This window comes from Leiobunum rupestre, chromosome 8 (genome assembly GCF_980474605.1).
Source record: "Leiobunum rupestre chromosome 8, qqLeiRupe1.1.hap1, whole genome shotgun sequence".
Taxonomy (NCBI): Eukaryota; Metazoa; Arthropoda; class Arachnida; order Opiliones; family Sclerosomatidae; genus Leiobunum; species Leiobunum rupestre.
Genome location: NC_143391.1, coordinates 12,494,785 through 12,512,668, shown reverse-complemented (window position 1 = coordinate 12,512,668; position 17,884 = coordinate 12,494,785). Strand labels below are relative to the sequence as shown.

Below are 17,884 nucleotides of genomic sequence, written 5' to 3'. Positions count from 1 at the left end.
AGCGGCTGATAGTTTTTATAGACGCTAGAGCCTCTCTCGGTGTTATGTCATTGAATATTTTCTTAGCTAGTTGACATACGGGAAGGGTTGGGTAAAGTCGGTTTGGATACGGTCAACTTTTATTACGCGCTTGAAATATCTATCGGTATATGCAAGCGTAAGTAACATAAATAAAATAAGTATGACACTTGGGTGGATGTTTTCCTACAACCTTAATTCAAGTAGTAACAAAACTATGAAAATCGCGACATCGTGAATGTAAAGGCTCCCGCCATTTGACGCCAAGGCTTAGCGAAATTTAAACTAATCATTATTTTAGTAAAATAATTATAAATTAATAAATTGTAGCTTAACACTGATTATTAAAAACACCCGATTTGTTGCTAGAAGTAATATTTTTAAAATTTGAAATCTTATCATAAAACGAATTTATTTGGGTATTATTGTATAATATGGAACTAATAAATAGCTACTTATTAGTTCCATGATTGTATTAGCTTCGTGTGTAGTTTACATTTTAATATCGAGGCCAGATTATTCGTGGCCTCGGTAGTCAAATGGTAGTGGCGTTGAGACGGTGACCCAAAGGTCGTAGGTTCGGTTCCTGCCCGATGTGATATGATTTTTCTCAGTCACTCTGGTATGGCCCCACACGCAGAGGTATTTCTTGGTTTAAATGAAACTTCTAATTGTATAAATTCCTGCGTAGTAACAAAATTAATTCTCATTGTTATAACTACAGGCTATCAAGGACCTGTATTAAATTAGTCGACGTAAAATGCTACGGCACCGTCAACAACGGGTAAAAGTATCCCGTCAATAATGTGAACCAGATAGAGTCATTCATAAATTGGGTGTCCGAGGCCTAATTATTCGTGGCCTCCATTATTCGTGGCCTCCATACTCCGTAGTCCAATGGTAGTGGCGTTGGGACGGTAACCTAAAGGTCGTAGGTTCGATTCCTGCACGAGGTGATATGATTTTTCTCAGTGACTCTGGTATGGCACCACACGCAAAGGTATTCCCTGGTTTAAATGAAACTTCTAATTGTATAAATTCCTGTGTAATAACAAAAATAAATTCTGATTATGAAGTTAACACATACGCGCAGGGCCGTCTTAAGGCATGGGCTAAATGGGCTACAGCCCAGGGCCCCCAGCCAGTTTTAGGGCCCCGGGAAAGCCAGCCATACAGCCTCTACCCTAGGGATAAGGGTTTAATTGGTTAAATATTATTTATGCTCATTTAATATTATGTGTCTTTTAATTACGTCTAAAGTAATTTTACTCATCGCCACATCACGTATCATACGGTAACTACAATTTCTAAAACCTAACACTGTCTGAAAAAATCTTATTTTCAGTAGGCCTATGTTATACCACGGCCAACTTTTATGTCTCGCGCATCTCTCGCGCTACAGCGGCCATCTCATTCGTTGACGTTTCCGTGTTAACCTATGAGCAAAAGATGTGTATGACGTGAGCGCCCCTAGCGGATTATTATTTTTAGTATAGTTTTTACATTGAAGTCAATATAAAAACCGAGCGTGGCGCTGACCTCCTACACATTATAGTACCGTTTATAGGGGGAAAATCCTTGCTCGCGGAATTTCGACGAATGTGTTGGCCGCTGTAGCGTGATCAAAGTTGGCCGTGGTTATACTTTTGAAATTAAAAGTTTTGGTTTGATTATGGTGTAAATGAATTTAGACAACGGACATACAAAGGCTTACCGTTGGGGCTCGCAAAGGTCTTAAGAAATAATTTAGCCCAGGACCCCAAAGGGTCTTAAGACGGGCCTGCATACGCGATGAACTTGGCGCTGTGTGTAGCTGCTTCCAGGTAACGATGACAAGGAATCTCATTCGTCAGCTAGTTTTATTTACTAAATATTACATATTTAAAAGCTTTCATGAAATTACTTTGGCGCAATAATGCCAAATAATTCAAATGGAACCCACAATTGACTATTATAAACCCTCTCTTCGTTTCGGACGGTACATATTTTGAAATATTTAATCGAAACCGCGCTTTCATTGTTATTTATCACCATAAACGTAACCTGGTATTAATTCCTCCCGAACGATATTGTCATCCAGACGACCTTTTCCGTTACAGAGATGAACTATTAGTTTTCCCACAGTAGCTGCAGTATAGTGTTTCGTCATGTATACGAAGTTTAAAGGGGCTTTAAACGAAACACAATATTTCAGCTCAAGCAAAAACTAGCGGCCGAAGGAGATTTGATCCTCAGTTTCCTCACCATCGTTAAGTGGAAGTAACACACAGCGTCCAGTTTGCTTGCGGCGTATGTCCGAACTTCAAAACCAGGTCGATAATGTTTTTAGTTGTAAACAAAGATAGAACTCCATACCCTAGATACGAATTCAGAGAGCTTTCCCAAGAAGCAATTACCCACTTCCGGAACGTGACGTCCAAAAAATCGGTTTCCATCGGCTGCTGTAGGTCGCTATTTTATTTACTTGTATCAACAATACCCGCAAAGCCATGGATGGCTTGTGCGCAGGTACATGGATTTGAACATACTGGCAGAGAGGGAGTATAGCACTATTGATACAATGTAAAAAGATATTACAATAGGTGAAAACCATTCACCAGTCTTCGCGCAAAACTATTCGTCGAAAAAAAATTATCGAACCATACTAACGCAAACTATTCGCTCGCGGGAACCGGTTCTTGGACCTTTCGGAACTGTTCGAGAGCAGGTACCATCAAGAACCCAAGACTGAGCTCTCTTAATCTCGTCTGCAATAGTTTTTAGTAGACTAGTCCATACGGGCTTTTAGGAGGGAATTTCAGACTATTCGTACAACAAGTTCTGAACTGTCCGGGACGTTAATTTTAGAGACTCATAGCTCCATCCGAATCAGTTCTTTGAACGGTTCCGGACTTACGAATAGTTTTCACCTAATATGTACAGCGTGGAAAGGGGAGTTTATATTGAATGATTTAAAAGAATGATATAAAACAGATAAAATATACCAACAAACAAAAACAAAACAAAAGAGGGCATTAAGGGTCGATACGCATCTGGGATGGGCGGAATGTCAAAGGTTTTTAACCGAGAAGATTAGTCGTCTCAATAAACGGCGCTCTCCTTTCGCTTCTCCCATGGCGTAGTCACTAATCTGAAATATTTTCGGTCGGGCGGTAAAAGGGTGCAACTTCAATTCGACTTGTAAAATAGATTAAGCGTTTCACTTTCACCATGCTTTCACAAAAGAGACAAGCCTTTGCACACTTGTTCGTAAATGATAAATTTTATATGATATAAAGGTAAAATTTTACCTTTTTTAAACTTTTATATAACTTTTACCGCCTAAAATGTGGTCTTATTTCGGCACCGCTTCAAAACCAAGAGAAAAGGACTAAATAAAACCTAGCTTTCCTTTCTACGCTCTCAGTGCTATTACTCCTTGGGGACTCGCTGATCTGCTTTTATTGAGACGCCTATTTAGTAACTAGTTTAGAGGATTTGTTTGGGCATTTTGCAAAGCACAAAGATCCGTTGTAGGACCTAATTTATTGGGCAATTCTGCAGTATTTGTAAATGTTTAATATAAAAGTCATTTTGGGTAGTGGTGAAATTCACTTTGACAAATTAATTTTGGCAAAAGTGGCAAGATTTCCAATCTTATCCTAATTTTGGTTAATTTGTAGGTAGTTCTGAAATTGAATACTAGGAAAATGTTTTAGTATAATTGTAAGTCATTTTGGGTAGTAGTTAAATTCCCTTTGACAATAAATATTTTACAAAAGTGACATAATTATCAATTTTATCCTAATTTTGGTTATTTTGTTCGTAGTTCTAAAAATCCTATAAATAGGCACTGATCCCTTGATAAATGTGGCGTTCAAATGACAGAAAAATAACAGATAATGAGGAAAGCGAGGGAATTATAAAACCTATTTAACGAAGTTAGTGGACCGAAAATTTAAGTTGCGACAATGACCCCAAAGGTCCCCGTCGGATAGAGTGGAGACTAGTTATCCACCATTTATAGTATAGTCAAAATTGATGCTCCTATGGTCGAGATGCAGTTAATATTAAAAAATAAACCAGCGAACCACTGCATCCAAGTCAGTCTGTAGCGCAAGGTTGTCTGAAGACACTTCAACTTTATGAGAAAGTTTAGCTTCATCGGCAAATAATAAAGGAAGATCAACACGGACAACGGTGAATAGGGAATTATTAAAGGGGCTCCAAAGTTCGGTGGAAAAATGTGTGTAAAGTCAGTAAAGTGCGAAATTTACGGTTAACTCTGCCCGCCTCTGCCAAGGCCAAGTGAGGGGTTTTGGGGAAGGAAAAGCATGCTCAATTTTCTTTTTTTTTTTGCCACCGAACTTTGGAGCCCCTTTAAGCTATGGTAACCATGGTAACTATGGAGTTATTTTTTTCGGAGTTCCGACAGGAAGTCGGTAAACGCTATTAACTATTTCGAATCTAGGGTACGAGGACTATATTATCTTTCTTGTCAACGAGGTTTATAGAGCATTTAAAGGGCCGTACCGCCGTTTGAATTTTACTAGTTTCCCACCCGAGCGCCGGTAACAGGGCTGAAAAAATCGCCGGATCTGCTAATATTGAAGTGGCTTAGGTTCATTTGAGATAATTGTTCTACGGAATATCTAGTCCCACTTTGAATGGGCGATATTAAGTGTCTGCCTACTGGGCAGAGTTGATAGAGACGCTATAGGGTAAGAGAACTGGGTAGTGTTTTAAACTAAACCCAGACAGAGAGCATTTAAAGGGCCGTACCGCCGTTTGAATTTTACTAGTTTCCCACCCGAGCGCCGGTAACAGGGCTGAAAAAATCGCCGGATCTGCTAATATTGAAGTGGCTTAGGTTCATTTGAGATAATTGTTCTACGGAATATCTAGTCCCACTTTGAATGGGCAATATTAAGTGTCTGCCTACTGGGCAGAGTTGATAGAGACGCTATAGGGTAAGAGAACTGGGTAGTGTTTTAAACTAAACCCAGACAGAGGCGACGTGTGTTTTGTTTAACTGGCTATCTGGCATATATTTAAGGGCCGTGTCTATCAGTTACATTAAGACATTGAAGAGCAAATGGAGAGGGGATCTAAGGATAAACTTTCTCCTCTAGTGGCGTGAAAATACGTCATTCGGTCGCCGTTATAGTCACATATATAAAGTTCCACTCTGATGACGTTTCAGTGACGTTTTTTGTATCTACTTCCGACCCCTCACACCCTCCTTGAAAGTCCCTTTAAAGGGAATAGAACCTCTGGTATTTCTGTCGTCCCAAACCGGGTTACACCGCCTTTTAAGGCTTTGGCTATTTTCGGCGCTGTTAAGTGATTTCATAAGTCTATAATATTGTTCCATAAGTTTGTCACTTTCGGGAATATTTTACTGAGAGCTAGTAACAAGTGACGTCATCCCAAGAAGAAAATCTCCCTCTAGCGAGGTGCTGTCGGGAAGAAACTTGAGATAATTAAAAGGCCACACCGGTGTTTGAAAAATTCTGCCTGAATTTAGCACGTGGTAGCAAATACAGTTCAAATTCAAACGATGGTGTGGCCCTTTAATCAAATTAAAATGTACCCTACCGTATAGAGATGAGTCGGGCCAGCTAGTTTTAAAGCCCGACCAGATTAAAAAATTACAAAGTTGAAACCCAAACCGACCCGGCCCCCCAAAATTATTCATTTCGAAAACCCGACCCGACCCGGCCCGCCAAAATTATTTATTGCAAAACCAGGCCCGCCAAAGTTGATAGCTGACCTGCCCGGACCGTTCCAATAATTTTTTTTTAAATCCAACCCGAATAGGCTCGATAAAATTGAAAACCGTCGCGACCCAAAAAACTGGCACTTTATGTTTATAGTAGGTGGTTTCTTTTCGCCTGTTCTCGAACTAAAAGTGTACTGTTTTTACCCTAAAACTTTTTATTCGCGTATCCCTGGGATTAGAACTACTTCGCCCCATAAAATATTCGCTTGTTCCCGAGTATTAGGGCTACTCTTTTTACTCCTTCCGAAAAGAAGGTGTAACTGAGTAAATCAGATTTTGTCGTCTGCTAAAAAGGCCGCAGGCAGCCATTTTGGAATAACCTTTTTACTCCGACTCAAACTATTCGCAACCACAGAATCGGAATAAAATGACGTTTGTACCAAAAGTAAATAAAGTATAATACTAGGGCCTCGATCTGTGACGCCTTATTTGAGGGGGGGTATGGCCACCATTCCCCCTCCCCCGTCTGAAGCCAGCGAGGGGCTGATCACTCCGCGTAATCGGTGTACAGAGCCGTACCCTTGACTGTATTAATGGGATTACGCGTAATCTTTGAAGCCCCTGCCTTTGGCAGTGTTAGTCTAAGCGTAATCCGGTGTACAGACTTTCTAAGAGTGGTTAGCCCCTCGGAAGCCAGTCCTGTTTTCTGGTTCAGGATTGAGAAGTAAATGGGAAATCAGTCGAAGATTCGAGCGCTTTATTATCGAGTTGAAAAGAAACTCGCGAAATATTTCCAGCCGACACCCTACCTACGTAGGTAAAGAGTCATACCCTTTGGAGAGAGCTCCTAAAGGGGAACGACGGGCACACATCAGTCCCAGTAACCCGGCACAGCTGGCACCGGAAATCCCGGTGTGACTCCAAAAGACCGGGAAACAGCAGCGCTCATCGGACTCACCGATTACTAATCGGTGACATCGGTTTCCTACTGTACGCTTTTTCGCGTTTCCGGTTTTGACGTCACGATAGTCATCGGTTACTCACCGAAGTCATCGGCTGGAAGAGTCGGTTTTCCGATGACTGACGTCGTTACTGACGTAAAACTACTATAAAAGCTACGCCATTTTAAAAAACACCGATGACTGAATAAAAGCGTTCAGCAACTTACGACGTCATTATGACGAAAAAGCTCATCGGTAGAAAATATCGAATCCATCGGTTTTTTTTCCGTTGACTGCTGCTGAACGTACCCCAGGCTACCCAATCCGCCGAGGCGGCCAGGTTGCACGGACCCTCTCCGTTAGCCTGAGCCGAAACTAAGCACCAGCCCCTACCTGACCGAATTTGGAGGTGGAAATAGGGCCATTTGACCAGAGCTAACATATCCCAGTGCGCCACCGTCCTTATGGGTTACAACTTTACAAGAGCCGGACCCCGACTCCCCGGTAAAGCCCCCAGTTATTGCACACTCTGCGGTATCAATTTTCACCTATTTTAGTTTTCGCCGGTCCTATAGTCGATTTTCGCCACAATTTCCCCCATAGATTTACCTTAATTTCACTGCATATGTTTCTTCTCTTTATTTCCAATCTTAGATTTAAGCAATATATATTTATTTTTTACAAAAGGTAACTATTTGTTTTTTAAATAAAAAAACCTTTTAGATAAAGTTTATCTCTGACAAAAATTGAATGAGTTGCCATTAGGGGCACAGTAGGGGGACTACTGTCAGAGACGATGATTTTTTATTTTTTCTGACTGCAAATATCGAAAAATATTTTCGCCGCAAATTTCACCGTTTTCAATGGTTTTTGCCGCTTTTTCGCCGCAAATTGGAAACACTGATCGTAACGACAGAAGTTTTTGAAGGCGCGCGATGTTTACAAAGAAATAGCGATTATTTCGGAAATCACCGGGGTTTCCAGCCCAACCGATGACTACGATTACTCAGCGCTGGCAATTGTGACGTCACAGCCGGAAGTTCGTTAAGTCGTTCAACAACTTTCATCGGCTCAGCGATGGCTTCAATAACTAGTTACTGAACGCAGCCTAAATTATGGTTCCAGCTCTCACGCCAAGGTGAAACTTAAATCTCTCGATTTGTGTAGAGAGTTACCTATCCTTATGACTAAATTACTTTTCAGGTACATTGAATACATTCTTGGATTCACGTAATGACGCTCACACCTATCAGTAGTTGGTGGCGCCACCTATCTTTCAAAGAAAAAATCGTCTGATGCTAGTGGTAGATGATAATTAAATTATTATCACCGCTGGTTTGCGGTTGTTAACGCCACTAACTAATGATAACTATTTTGGTTCGTAAATGTTTTAAAGAAATTGACCCGCTGACATCAAATACAAATATTGGCTCTAGCTGTACTCATAGAGGAATAGCTATACTATAGTGGTATTGATAGTTCTGATTGGGCTAAGCACTGACATTCCTCTTCAGAAATCGCGTAAAGGGGGATGTATAAACGGGGGGTATGTCGAGGTAGACTTTTATCTATTCATACATTCCAACAAAGGCAGCGCGATCATGGCGCGATCTACCGGTTAGGGTTTGAATTCTATAAAAAGTCTACCTCGACTTTCTCCCCGCCTCGAACTGGCACTACGCTGTCGGATTTAGCGTCTTCTTTCCTTTCCCCTCCTCTACTATTCCTCCATGCTGTACTATTTCCCAACTCAATGGTTTTCACTAGTGCTTCCACATGCGGGGAATTTTTCCCTTTTCCAGGATTTTTCAACCTTCCAAAACGCTAAAAGGGAATAATGCAATTTTAGGGGAAAACGGGAAAAATGAGGGAAAACGTCCTTTCGCTGGGGAAAATTAGGGAAAAATGTTCTTTGCACGGGAAAATAGGGAATTTTAAGCTTTTCTGATAATATTGCCTGTGGCAGTTATGTTATGAGTCACAGATGTAAAAAATATTTTTAATACGTTCCTAAAATGCTGGTCATTTTTATAGTAATGGATGTCATGATCTAAATATCCATTTGCGACTTATATATTTGGGCAAAGTTATTCAAATGTAAGTAATTTTGTATTAAATAAAACCTTATATTTGGAATTCTTTTCAGAATTAAACTGAATATGAATATAAATTAGTATTAAAAGCTCCAAAATATAGCGAGGTATAAAAATGGAAATTTCCAAGTCAAAAAAGGGGGAAAAGGGATTTTTCATTTAATTAAATTATCGCAAACGGGAAATTTTAGATATCAAATGTGGAAGCCCTGGCAGTGTTCCCGAAACTGGTACATTTGTACTTTTTCGGTACGATTTGAAATAACCAAGTACAAAAGTACATTTTTAAAATTGTAAGGAGGATTTTAGTACGTTTCAAAATTTTTAAGAAATTTTCCTTCGAGGTCTTCCAAAACCGTAAAATTATGAGGAAAACGACCTTTAAAGGGAATATGTCGAGACTATCGACGGACACGTTGAGGCCCCCCCTAACCCAAGGTTTATGGATAAATTTGTAGTATATGCGCTCCTAACCTCGTCACGCTAAAAATGGAGGCGGTCTTATTTTTTGCGTCTTCGCAGCAGAGTTAATCACGTCGAAAAACGTAATTTTTAAGAACCAATAAGATAGCAGTATTATTTTATTTTAATTTCGCCCCCCTTTTCTTCTCGCTAGTCAGACCTCTAGATATTTTGGAAGCGTACCACGAGCGGTACGATCAAGGATCCTAATAGGATCCTTGGTACGATAAATAGAACTGAAATACGATAATTTTCAGGTTTTGGTACGATAATTCTATTCGATCAGGTTGGCAACGCTGGCCCTGGTTTTCAGTTTTTTCACCAATGCACCCGTGGTGACAAGCAAAATAGTCTTTGCTGACAAGTGTAGTCTGCATTTGGTAATTTCGGTTTTGGTTTACCCACGACCTGAAATATATGTTAGAGGTCTAAAATTTTTCTAAGGATTTAATTATATTTTTAATCTTTGATTGTTACTTAACTATTCTCTAATACGGGTGGAACAAATAGTAAAAACATTTCAGGTAAGTTAAACAATTTAAGTATATGCTAAAGATCACAATGAAAAGGCAAGGCTTTTTGCTATAACATGACACTGTGCGCGGGAAAATCATGTGTACTTTTAGAACTTGCTATTGTTTTGTCAAGTTTTGTGTGCTTTGTTTTACTAGATGAAATGGAATTAGGAGGCGGAGGTCGTAATAACAAGGATGACTGTGGTAAAAACATTGGTATACGTTCTCTACGTAAACTCAAAACTAGACCGATATATGAAGATAATTTGTCAGAAGACAGTGTATGTCCATAAGTTTTTTTAGCAGTACCTTGAAGGGCCACACCGACGTTTGAACTTGACCTGTTTCACGCGCAAATTTCCGGAATAGGATTGGTCGTATTTGCTACCCGGTGTTAAATTTGGGGCGAATTTTTCAAACGCTGGTGTGGCCCTTTAATTACACTTAGGTGTCTATTAATCAATATTAATTTTATTATCAGGTGGAAGAAGTAGAAGTTGACACCCCAAAATCTATTTTTGAAAAGGAAAATTTAGCAAACCAGAAACTGAAAGGCATTTATTTTTATAGCTTCTAGTTAAATGTTTGGTTTATACAACAGTGTATGACATTTTGTATAGATTTGGGACACCAAGAGGATGTAGATTCTATGTCATATGAAGAGAAAATACAACTCATTGTTAGTATTTAGTTTAATCTCATGTTTAAACATTTTTAAAATTTTCTAATGCATTTTAAGAAAATTTATGAGGAGTCAACAGAAATGGCAGCTCTAGATAAAATAGCTTCTAATCACTATCCCAATGAGTCCTTTGAAGAAAATAATATTGTTGATGTTGAAGACGATCAGGCCAGTCTGTTTCAAGCTCGAAATATGGACACTGTTAGCAATATGTTAATTTTAAATTTTTGTGGAATTATATGGTAATAGTTTTTTTTTTCACAGGAAAGCATTAACCGTTTAAGGTATAGAGTTCAAATATATTTGAGTAAAATACATGAATTTGTAAGATTTACAACATTTTTAGATCAAGAAATGTGTCTGTAGTTAGAATTAACCCACCAAGTTCCACAGTCACAAGGGAAAGAGCTTCCACAGGTTTTGATTTTGATTCCCTTTCAAGTCCTGAAAATACTCTTTCAAGTGACAAACCTAGTCAGGTAATTTAATTAAATAACTTGTTGTTTTGCCTAAGTTTTCATTTTTATATTTTTAGGATACTCAAAACAGTCAAGCAGCCATACTTCATTTAAGAAGACCACCTCTTCCAAAACCTGATCCCAGCATTCCATTTACAAAAGAACACGGCTTAAGAATACCATCAGAGTTAGCCGCTCAAAGAAAGGCCATTTTAAAGGTGCTAGTCTTGTTCATATTTAACCTACTTTTATTTTCGATGAAATTTCATTTTAGAAGAGGCAAGAAGATGATTGGGTTCATCCAGATTGTTCAGATATCAAAGATTTGGAGGAGCGGAGAAAAGTCATAGCGGAGAGATTAAAGCTGCAGTCAAAAATGATTTTTCAAAGCAGGATAAAAAAGCAATCAAAGGGTAGAAATAATTGGGTGTATAACCAAATTGCCACATTAACAGAAGCACAGAGTGTGAGATTTTTCAAAGAGTGGCGGGTTAGAAAAGATAAAGAGAATCGAAACGAATCACCTAATATATTTGATGACATTGAGCCAATGGATGAAACTGAACCTTCAAGTCAAATTGCTCCTTCAAAGGTAACTGTTTTTGCATCTTTTAGAAATGTCTGTATTCTTTTATATAAATAAAATTTTGTTTTAGTTTCAAATTTTGTCGACAACTTCCAAAATACAGGGTGATGATGATGGGATTGATGATTTTGTTGATAAGAAAAAAAAATCCTTGCGTTTGTAAGCTTAACGTACTTTTGAAAATTTGGCAGTTTTGTCTCATTGATAAAATTTGTCCTAGGTCTAGCAGAAATCATAAAACCAAATCTGAAAGGGACGATGTGTGGCTCAGTAAAGATAATGCCGAAATGGGAAATAAAAATGCCAACACTCGAAATGCTAGTAGAAGAAAGCTTTACAGTGGTTTATCGTCTATTCCAAATCCATTTACAGGTGGAAAATAACTTGTTTAAAGAAAAAGTAACTGTAATAAAAATTGAATATTTATGGCAACAGGGTCTTATGTTTCTGAAACTATCTGTGATAATTCATCAAATGGTAAAAGAAAGAGATATGAAACTGAAGATAAAAATAAAAAGCAGTTGGCAGAGGAATTTGATGCGCTTTTAGATTCGTCTCCAAATCTGGATATTGAAAATGGTGAGAAATAACTTCAAATAAGGAAAAGAAAATTATCCTAATATAGTCAGGAATTTTCTTTTAATCATAAAGCCAAACGTCCGAGAGATGAACCAAAGAGTCCAGAGTTTTAATGAAAGTAAGGGGCTCTTTTCCACCTAGTGGCTGACATTAAATAAAGTGCCTCTGTTCTATAACTACTGTAGCAGATGACATATCACAATGTGCAGTGCATTTGTGTCGGCTGTTAGTTTGCTCTGTTGCAATTGCTTATTTAGATTGAATCAATCAGTATATAGCTATTCAAATTTATTTTAGATATATTAAATACCAAAGGCATATTTTTTTGGTAAGTTTCCTTGATTAATTTGTTAATACTATATGTAATAAAATACTCTTTGCAGAAAATGTCTGCAGGTTAAACAAGGAACCAAAATCAAGTGCCTTCTTTTATCTTTCAAATGTCTATGAAGATCGTCAAGTTAACATTCAAGGCTCTGCTATCTCATAGAACACTTATAATTTATTGTAAAAAAGTGTTTTAATAGAATACATAAAAGTTTTTCAAGTTTTAAGGGTTTTAAAAATATCTTCAGAATTAAATACAAAGGCAAGTTTAAATGTTTTTAAGAATGTGTTGCGTCGTCTTCTACAAAATCTCTGGCATCTTCTTGGGTAACAGCCTCAATGTGACTGACTTTATTTCTGAATTTGACACCGTAAAATTTGTCAGCATGTTCCAGTAACTCTGGTCGGAAAGTGGTGGTAATAAACTGAGCTTCCTGAGATAGCTCATGAATCATATCTATATGACAATATATATATTTTATTTTTGATGGAAAACCAGTTCAGAAACTACTCTTATTACCTGCTACTGCCTTTCTGTGTTGAGAGTCTAAAGCCTGATCAATTTCATCAAAGAGATAAAATGGGGCTGGGTCACATTTTTGGATGGCAAAAATAAGGGCCAATGCGACTAAGGATTTTTGTCCACCAGAAAGCTGTTGCATTTCTTTCATCTCAGCTTCACGCCCAGAAAATGACACCTTAAATAAGAATTATAAAATTACCATAAAAATATACTTTCAACAATTTATAAAAATAGCACTTACTCTAATTCCAACTCCCTCAAATTGCTCCATCACGGATGTGTCGGAGGTTGAGGCACTCTCCTCCATGGATTCTACAGTTTGGTCCTCTTTGTCCGATCTCATAACCAAGTTAGCATGTCCATTTGGAACTAACTTTTTAAAGACTTCACTGAAGTATTTGGAAACTTGCTTAAACGTAAGCTGAATTGCTTCATATTTTCTGTGCTCCAAAGCATTCATTAAATCCATAATGGAATCATATCCACGGTCTAGTTCTTGTTTTCTCGTAATGAGTTTTTCTTTCTGTTCTGAAAAACTAACAAACTGATCCAGAGCTTTTTTGTTTACGTGGCTGTATCTCTTCAACTCTTGATTGGTTTGCTCCAGCATTTTGAAAAGCTGTTTGGCATTATTTCTCTGATATTTTTCAAAAGCTTCTTGCGGAAGTGAACCCAAATCTCTTATCTTTTTGGCACATTCTTCGATTTTCTTGTGCAGCACTGACTGTTTGCTGGTCATTTTCTCCAAATCTTTAGAATCTTCATTGATTCTTTCTTGGCAGTCTCTTTCTTTATTTTTCTGCTCTTCAAGGTTCTTAGCAATTTTCTTCATATCTTTGTTTCTATCGTCAATCTTTTTGTCCAGGTCTGAAAACATAAAAGTAGATACAAACTCGGTTTGCATTTATCGAGTTGTACGATTATTATACCTTTCATGGATTCCTTTAGGTCCGTTATCCTCGACTCTAAATTTTTAAGCTCATTTCTGGAATTACTAAGTTTTTGTTTTCTGTCTTCTACAGAAATTTCTTGAAGAGCCTGTGAAAATCATTGGTTATTAGGTGATAAAAAGCACTTCTCTTCTTTAAAACATACAGCTTCTAATTCCTCTTTTCTACGATAAAGATTGTTGTTTAAAGAATTTTCCAGCTTGTTCTTCTGACCCTCCAACTAGAAAAAAATATATAATTTGATACCACTGCCAGCCAAATTGTTCAATAGAATGCCATTCTCTTACACTCATACGCTTGCTAAATGCGTCTTTATTGCTCTGGGTAAGTCTCTTTATCTCATCATTCAGTCTGTCTACTTCTTCTTGGTCAGCGACTGAAAGTTGTTTGAGAAGTTCTTGCTGTTTTTCATTATTCAATGACTCTTCGGTGGATTCCATAGATTTCAAACTTGACTCCAAACTAACCAAACTTCTCTCCTGCAAGTTACATTTTCAATCAATGATCGTCTACAAAATTGGTAAGCTTATTTATTCATACTTTGGGAGGTCTCGCTCTATCTAAAACATTGATCTCCTCTTTCATTAGGCGAATATCAGCTTTTGATTTCTCAAACACATCTCTAAACACACAAAACGGTTATTTCCACTTTTTTTCTGTTACTTTAATTTTATGTGTAATTTTAATTTACTTGTTCTTGCTGTTCTTTGTTTCAACTTTCTGCATTTCACTAACAAGATGGTTAATACGAGATTCAAGTTCGGCTAATTTTTCCCTGTGCGTTTTCAATTCATCTTCTTGGTTATCTACATCTTTTTGAATTTTTGAGTGCGTTTGGTGTAACTCCAATCGAGAGCGTCTTGGATCCAAATAACCACCAGTCAATGCACCTTTATGGGAAACTTGGTCCCCTACAAACAAATTTTACATTATTGTACAAATTAATATAATATAAAATTTCATTACCATCTAGGGTAATACAGTCCAAATTTGAAGTTCGAGCAATTTGGGTGGCAACTTCCAAGTTTCGACATATGAGGGTTTTTCCATAGATATACTTCATTACTGGTTCCATTTTCAGTTCAAAGTTAAGTTTGGAGATCATAGGGATGGCATTATCATTTGTTGGATAATTCATGTCTTTGTAGACCAGTCTATTGAAGGGCATGAATGTAACTTCCCCTGGGAATTTCTGACGATTCATTTCATTCAATATCTTTGTACCAATACTATCATTTTCCACAATATGATAAAATAGCCTAGAAACAGAATGTATTATTTTTCATAACGGAGCACACTGATGGTAAGTAATTACTTAGTCCCTGAAGTAACTTCTACAGCTGTATTGATGGTTTTGTCACAAGTGAAGTTTTCTATCAACATTCCATAATATTTATCAGCTATTTCTTTAGACTCGCCTCCTCTGTCCTTGAATATCTTGAGAACTTTTTTCACACTTTCTCTTCCATTCAATGTAGTCTTTCCAATCATCGAACGCATAGATTGATCTTTCTTCGAATATTCTTCCTTTAGCATAGCCAAATTTTGTTGCATGGAATTTTCCTTTCTCCATAACTCACTTGGATAAAAATCAAAATATATTTGCATTCTATTTAAATCAAAGATTAATTACGTACTTCCGTTCTGTTTGAAGAGCATCCTTTTCTTTTTTCCTTTCGTAGAAATCTTTGTTCTGCTTATCAATATTATCTCTCTGTTGCTCAAGTTGCGCTGATAATTCCTAAAAAAACCTTTTATTAAATAAATATGATTTATTATAATTTACCAATTTATACTTAAACACGTACATCAATTCTTTCGGTTAAATTTTCCTTTTTACCCACATCTGTTTCCAAATCTTTCTTCAATCGAACAATCTAATAGAATAATATAATTATAAGTCTTTTTAATGTTATCAGACCTTATCTAAGTTTTCCAACCTGGTCTTTTTTATCTTTTATTGCCTTATGGAGAGATTTTAGTTCTTTGGCAATCCATTTGTCCCTTTCGGCTTTTGAAGTGAACTGGCTTCCCCTTCCTTGTTTAGCGTAAAGTTCTGTTCTTTTTTGCTCTTTCAAACTTAGCCTTTAAGAAAATATGTGTATAATTAATACTTGGGGACGTATAACACTAAACTATATAGGAAGATATTTACTCGCGGGTGCATTCCTCCTCTATTCTTTTCTGTTCCTCATATTTAGGCTTTATGTCAGCCAGTTCCGCTAATTTAGCTTCAATTTCTTTTTTAAGTTTTTCCAGTTGTTCTTGAGCACGAACACGAGAGCTATTGTCTCCCTCTACTTCGTCTTTCAAATCCTTGATGTTCAGTTCAAGTCTGGTTTTCTCTTTTAAAAGAGCAGAATGTTCATTGGTACAAGTGTCTTTCTCATCTTTCAGGGCTTGAAGCTTTCCTTTGATTTCTCTCAAATCTTTATTCAATTTCTGTTAAGATATTAAAATCTCTACAAAAGTGCAATTGAGTAAGACCTAATCTAAGATATGATACCTTAATATTATCTGAAGCTTGCTGAAGGTTTTCCCTGAGTTTTTCTGTTACATTGCTGCTGGTCACTCGGCGTGTCTCAATCTAATGAAAAAGCTTATATAAATGGAATTGCAAAAAAAACCTGAAGGTTTGTTATACCTCATCCAGCTTTTTTCTGGCATCTTTCAATTCATGGTCATATATGGTATACTCAAGAGACCTTCTTTTCTTATCAAATTTTTGATACTCCTTCAATTCCTCCTTTTCTTCTTCTAACGTTTGAAGTCTTTCCTCAATGTACTTCAACAAATCATCAATTTTTTCTCTTTTGCCTTGGGTGTCTTTCAAGATGTCATGACTCTCCTCTTTTCTTTCATCGTAAACTCTAGTTCCAGCTACTTCTTTTAAAAGTTGCAGCCGGGTTTTGTCAGGAGCAGTTGCCATTTGGTTGATCTAGGAAACAAGGAGAAAACTGTTCTAGAAAATAAATAGCGATATTAAAATTAACTTATTACCTTTCCTTGTTTCACGATGTAATACGGATTACTTCGAGAGAAACCAGCACTTTCTAACATATTCATCACATCTGTTCGGCTATACATAAATCTCTTTAGTTCCATTAGTTGATCATACTTTAACTTTATACGTACGTAACCATTTTCTTTGCAAGAAAATACTGATCCTTTTTAGAACCAATGACACGTCTAAGGGAAACTTCATCCTTATCTATCTAGAATATTTTAATATTACATAATGATTTCTTTGAAATTGCAAGTTGTTTCTAAGCATTTAAGTACTGGTAATCTGTTGTCTGTATTGTCGAATATGATTTCCACAAAAGCATTAAGAACACGTGGGCCAGTTCCCTCATGAAGAAGAGCTTGTCGTTGCTCAGGACGTAGATGAGAGAATTCATCACTCAAGACAAATTGAATTGCATAGAAAAAGTTACTTTTTCCGGACCCATTTCGTCCAACTACCGAAAAAGTTTTTTCTATAACTATATTCTAACAGGAATATAAGAAAAAACCATACCAATAACATTGTGCCTCCTACTGAAAGGTTCAATTGTTGTTTGTTCCCTGTAACTTCTAAAGCCTTGGATAATAAGCTGTGAGACAAATGTTAATATTTTACATAAAAGTTAAATAATTTTATTGAAACAAAAAAATTTACCTGCTTGATATACATTTTAAATACGAGTTATCTAATTTGTTTTCATTTTCATTCCAGCCTCATCAAAAGAGATGACAAAATTCTAATGGCGGGAAAGGTTCTAGAATTATTAACTAGGTAAGCACTACTATTCTACCAATGAATTTAAAATTTACCAATAATAAAGTTTGTTTTTGGTACGGTAGAATTATTACTCCTAAAGTGATAGAATTTACCTTTACCATTCGGATTGCGTTCAGCGACCGCAAAGCGGCGCAAAGTTAGATCAGCAGAATAAAATAAATTCTGGACGCCATTTGCAAAGATCATCCGGATTGTAAAATTAATTAAAATGCAATACATTGTGGATATACTAATTTATAAACAATTGGTTGAGTAATGATTTCCA

General features: G+C 37.0%; 2 protein-coding genes across 7 annotated transcripts; one reads left to right on the top strand and one right to left on the bottom strand.

Moving 5' to 3' along the window:
• The first annotated feature begins 9,568 nt into the window (after window positions 1–9,568).
• LOC149932427 (uncharacterized) lies at window positions 9,569–12,549 on the top strand. Of its 5 annotated transcripts, XM_090157074.1 has the most exons (15): window positions 9,569–9,739; window positions 9,887–10,011; window positions 10,212–10,284; window positions 10,351–10,409; window positions 10,470–10,613; window positions 10,677–10,696; window positions 10,759–10,891; window positions 10,948–11,088; window positions 11,145–11,462; window positions 11,527–11,615; window positions 11,677–11,828; window positions 11,892–12,035; window positions 12,108–12,153; window positions 12,333–12,363; window positions 12,419–12,538. In XM_090157074.1, the coding sequence occupies exons 2-13, from the start codon at window positions 9,892–9,894 to the stop codon at window positions 12,146–12,148; spliced, it is 1,434 nt and encodes a 477-aa protein (XP_090013200.1). In that variant the 5' UTR covers window positions 9,569–9,739; window positions 9,887–9,891; the 3' UTR covers window positions 12,149–12,153; window positions 12,333–12,363; window positions 12,419–12,538. The 5 variants fall into 5 exon arrangements, 2 of the variants coding, with proteins under 2 accessions (XP_090013200.1, XP_090013201.1); XR_016473148.1 differs by lacking the exon at window positions 12,333–12,363 and having other exon boundaries at window positions 12,086–12,153; window positions 12,432–12,542; XR_016473147.1 differs by lacking the exon at window positions 12,419–12,538 and having other exon boundaries at window positions 12,086–12,260; window positions 12,333–12,351.
• On the bottom strand, window positions 12,418–17,668 carry SMC3 (structural maintenance of chromosomes 3). Of its 2 annotated transcripts, XM_090157073.1 has the most exons (22): window positions 17,652–17,668; window positions 17,497–17,578; window positions 17,356–17,431; window positions 17,118–17,296; window positions 16,971–17,050; window positions 16,836–16,914; window positions 16,480–16,773; window positions 16,342–16,422; window positions 15,991–16,277; window positions 15,776–15,920; window positions 15,644–15,712; window positions 15,473–15,576; window positions 15,151–15,414; window positions 14,802–15,094; window positions 14,527–14,746; window positions 14,376–14,457; window positions 14,123–14,314; window positions 13,981–14,055; window positions 13,815–13,923; window positions 13,127–13,752; window positions 12,883–13,060; window positions 12,418–12,819 (listed from the first exon to the last, which is right to left on the bottom strand). In XM_090157073.1, exons 2-22 carry the CDS (start codon window positions 17,509–17,511, stop codon window positions 12,641–12,643), a joined length of 3,627 nt encoding a protein of 1,208 aa, XP_090013199.1. In that variant the 5' UTR covers window positions 17,512–17,578; window positions 17,652–17,668; the 3' UTR covers window positions 12,418–12,640. The 2 variants fall into 2 exon arrangements, with proteins under 2 accessions (XP_090013199.1, XP_090013198.1); XM_090157072.1 differs by lacking the exon at window positions 17,652–17,668 and having other exon boundaries at window positions 17,497–17,627.
• Between the last annotated feature and the right edge of the window lie 216 nt (window positions 17,669–17,884).

Coding starts and splice junctions, on each gene's coding strand:
- SMC3 (XM_090157073.1), bottom strand. Junction 13,924..13,980: donor GAAAAGAGGAATTAGAAGCT/GTATGTTTTAAA, acceptor TGATTTTCACAG/GCTCTTCAAGAAATTTCTGT. Junction 13,061..13,126: donor TTGAGGGAGTTGGAATTAGA/GTAAGTGCTATT, acceptor TTCTTATTTAAG/GTGTCATTTTCTGGGCGTGA.
- LOC149932427 (XM_090157075.1), top strand. CDS start 9,892: ATGGAATTAGGAGGCGGAGGTCGTAATAACAAGGATGACTGTGGTAAA. Junction 10,892..10,947: donor CAAGTGACAAACCTAGTCAG/GTAATTTAATTA, acceptor TTATATTTTTAG/GATACTCAAAACAGTCAAGC. Junction 11,829..11,891: donor TATTCCAAATCCATTTACAG/GTGGAAAATAAC, acceptor TTATGGCAACAG/GGTCTTATGTTTCTGAAACT.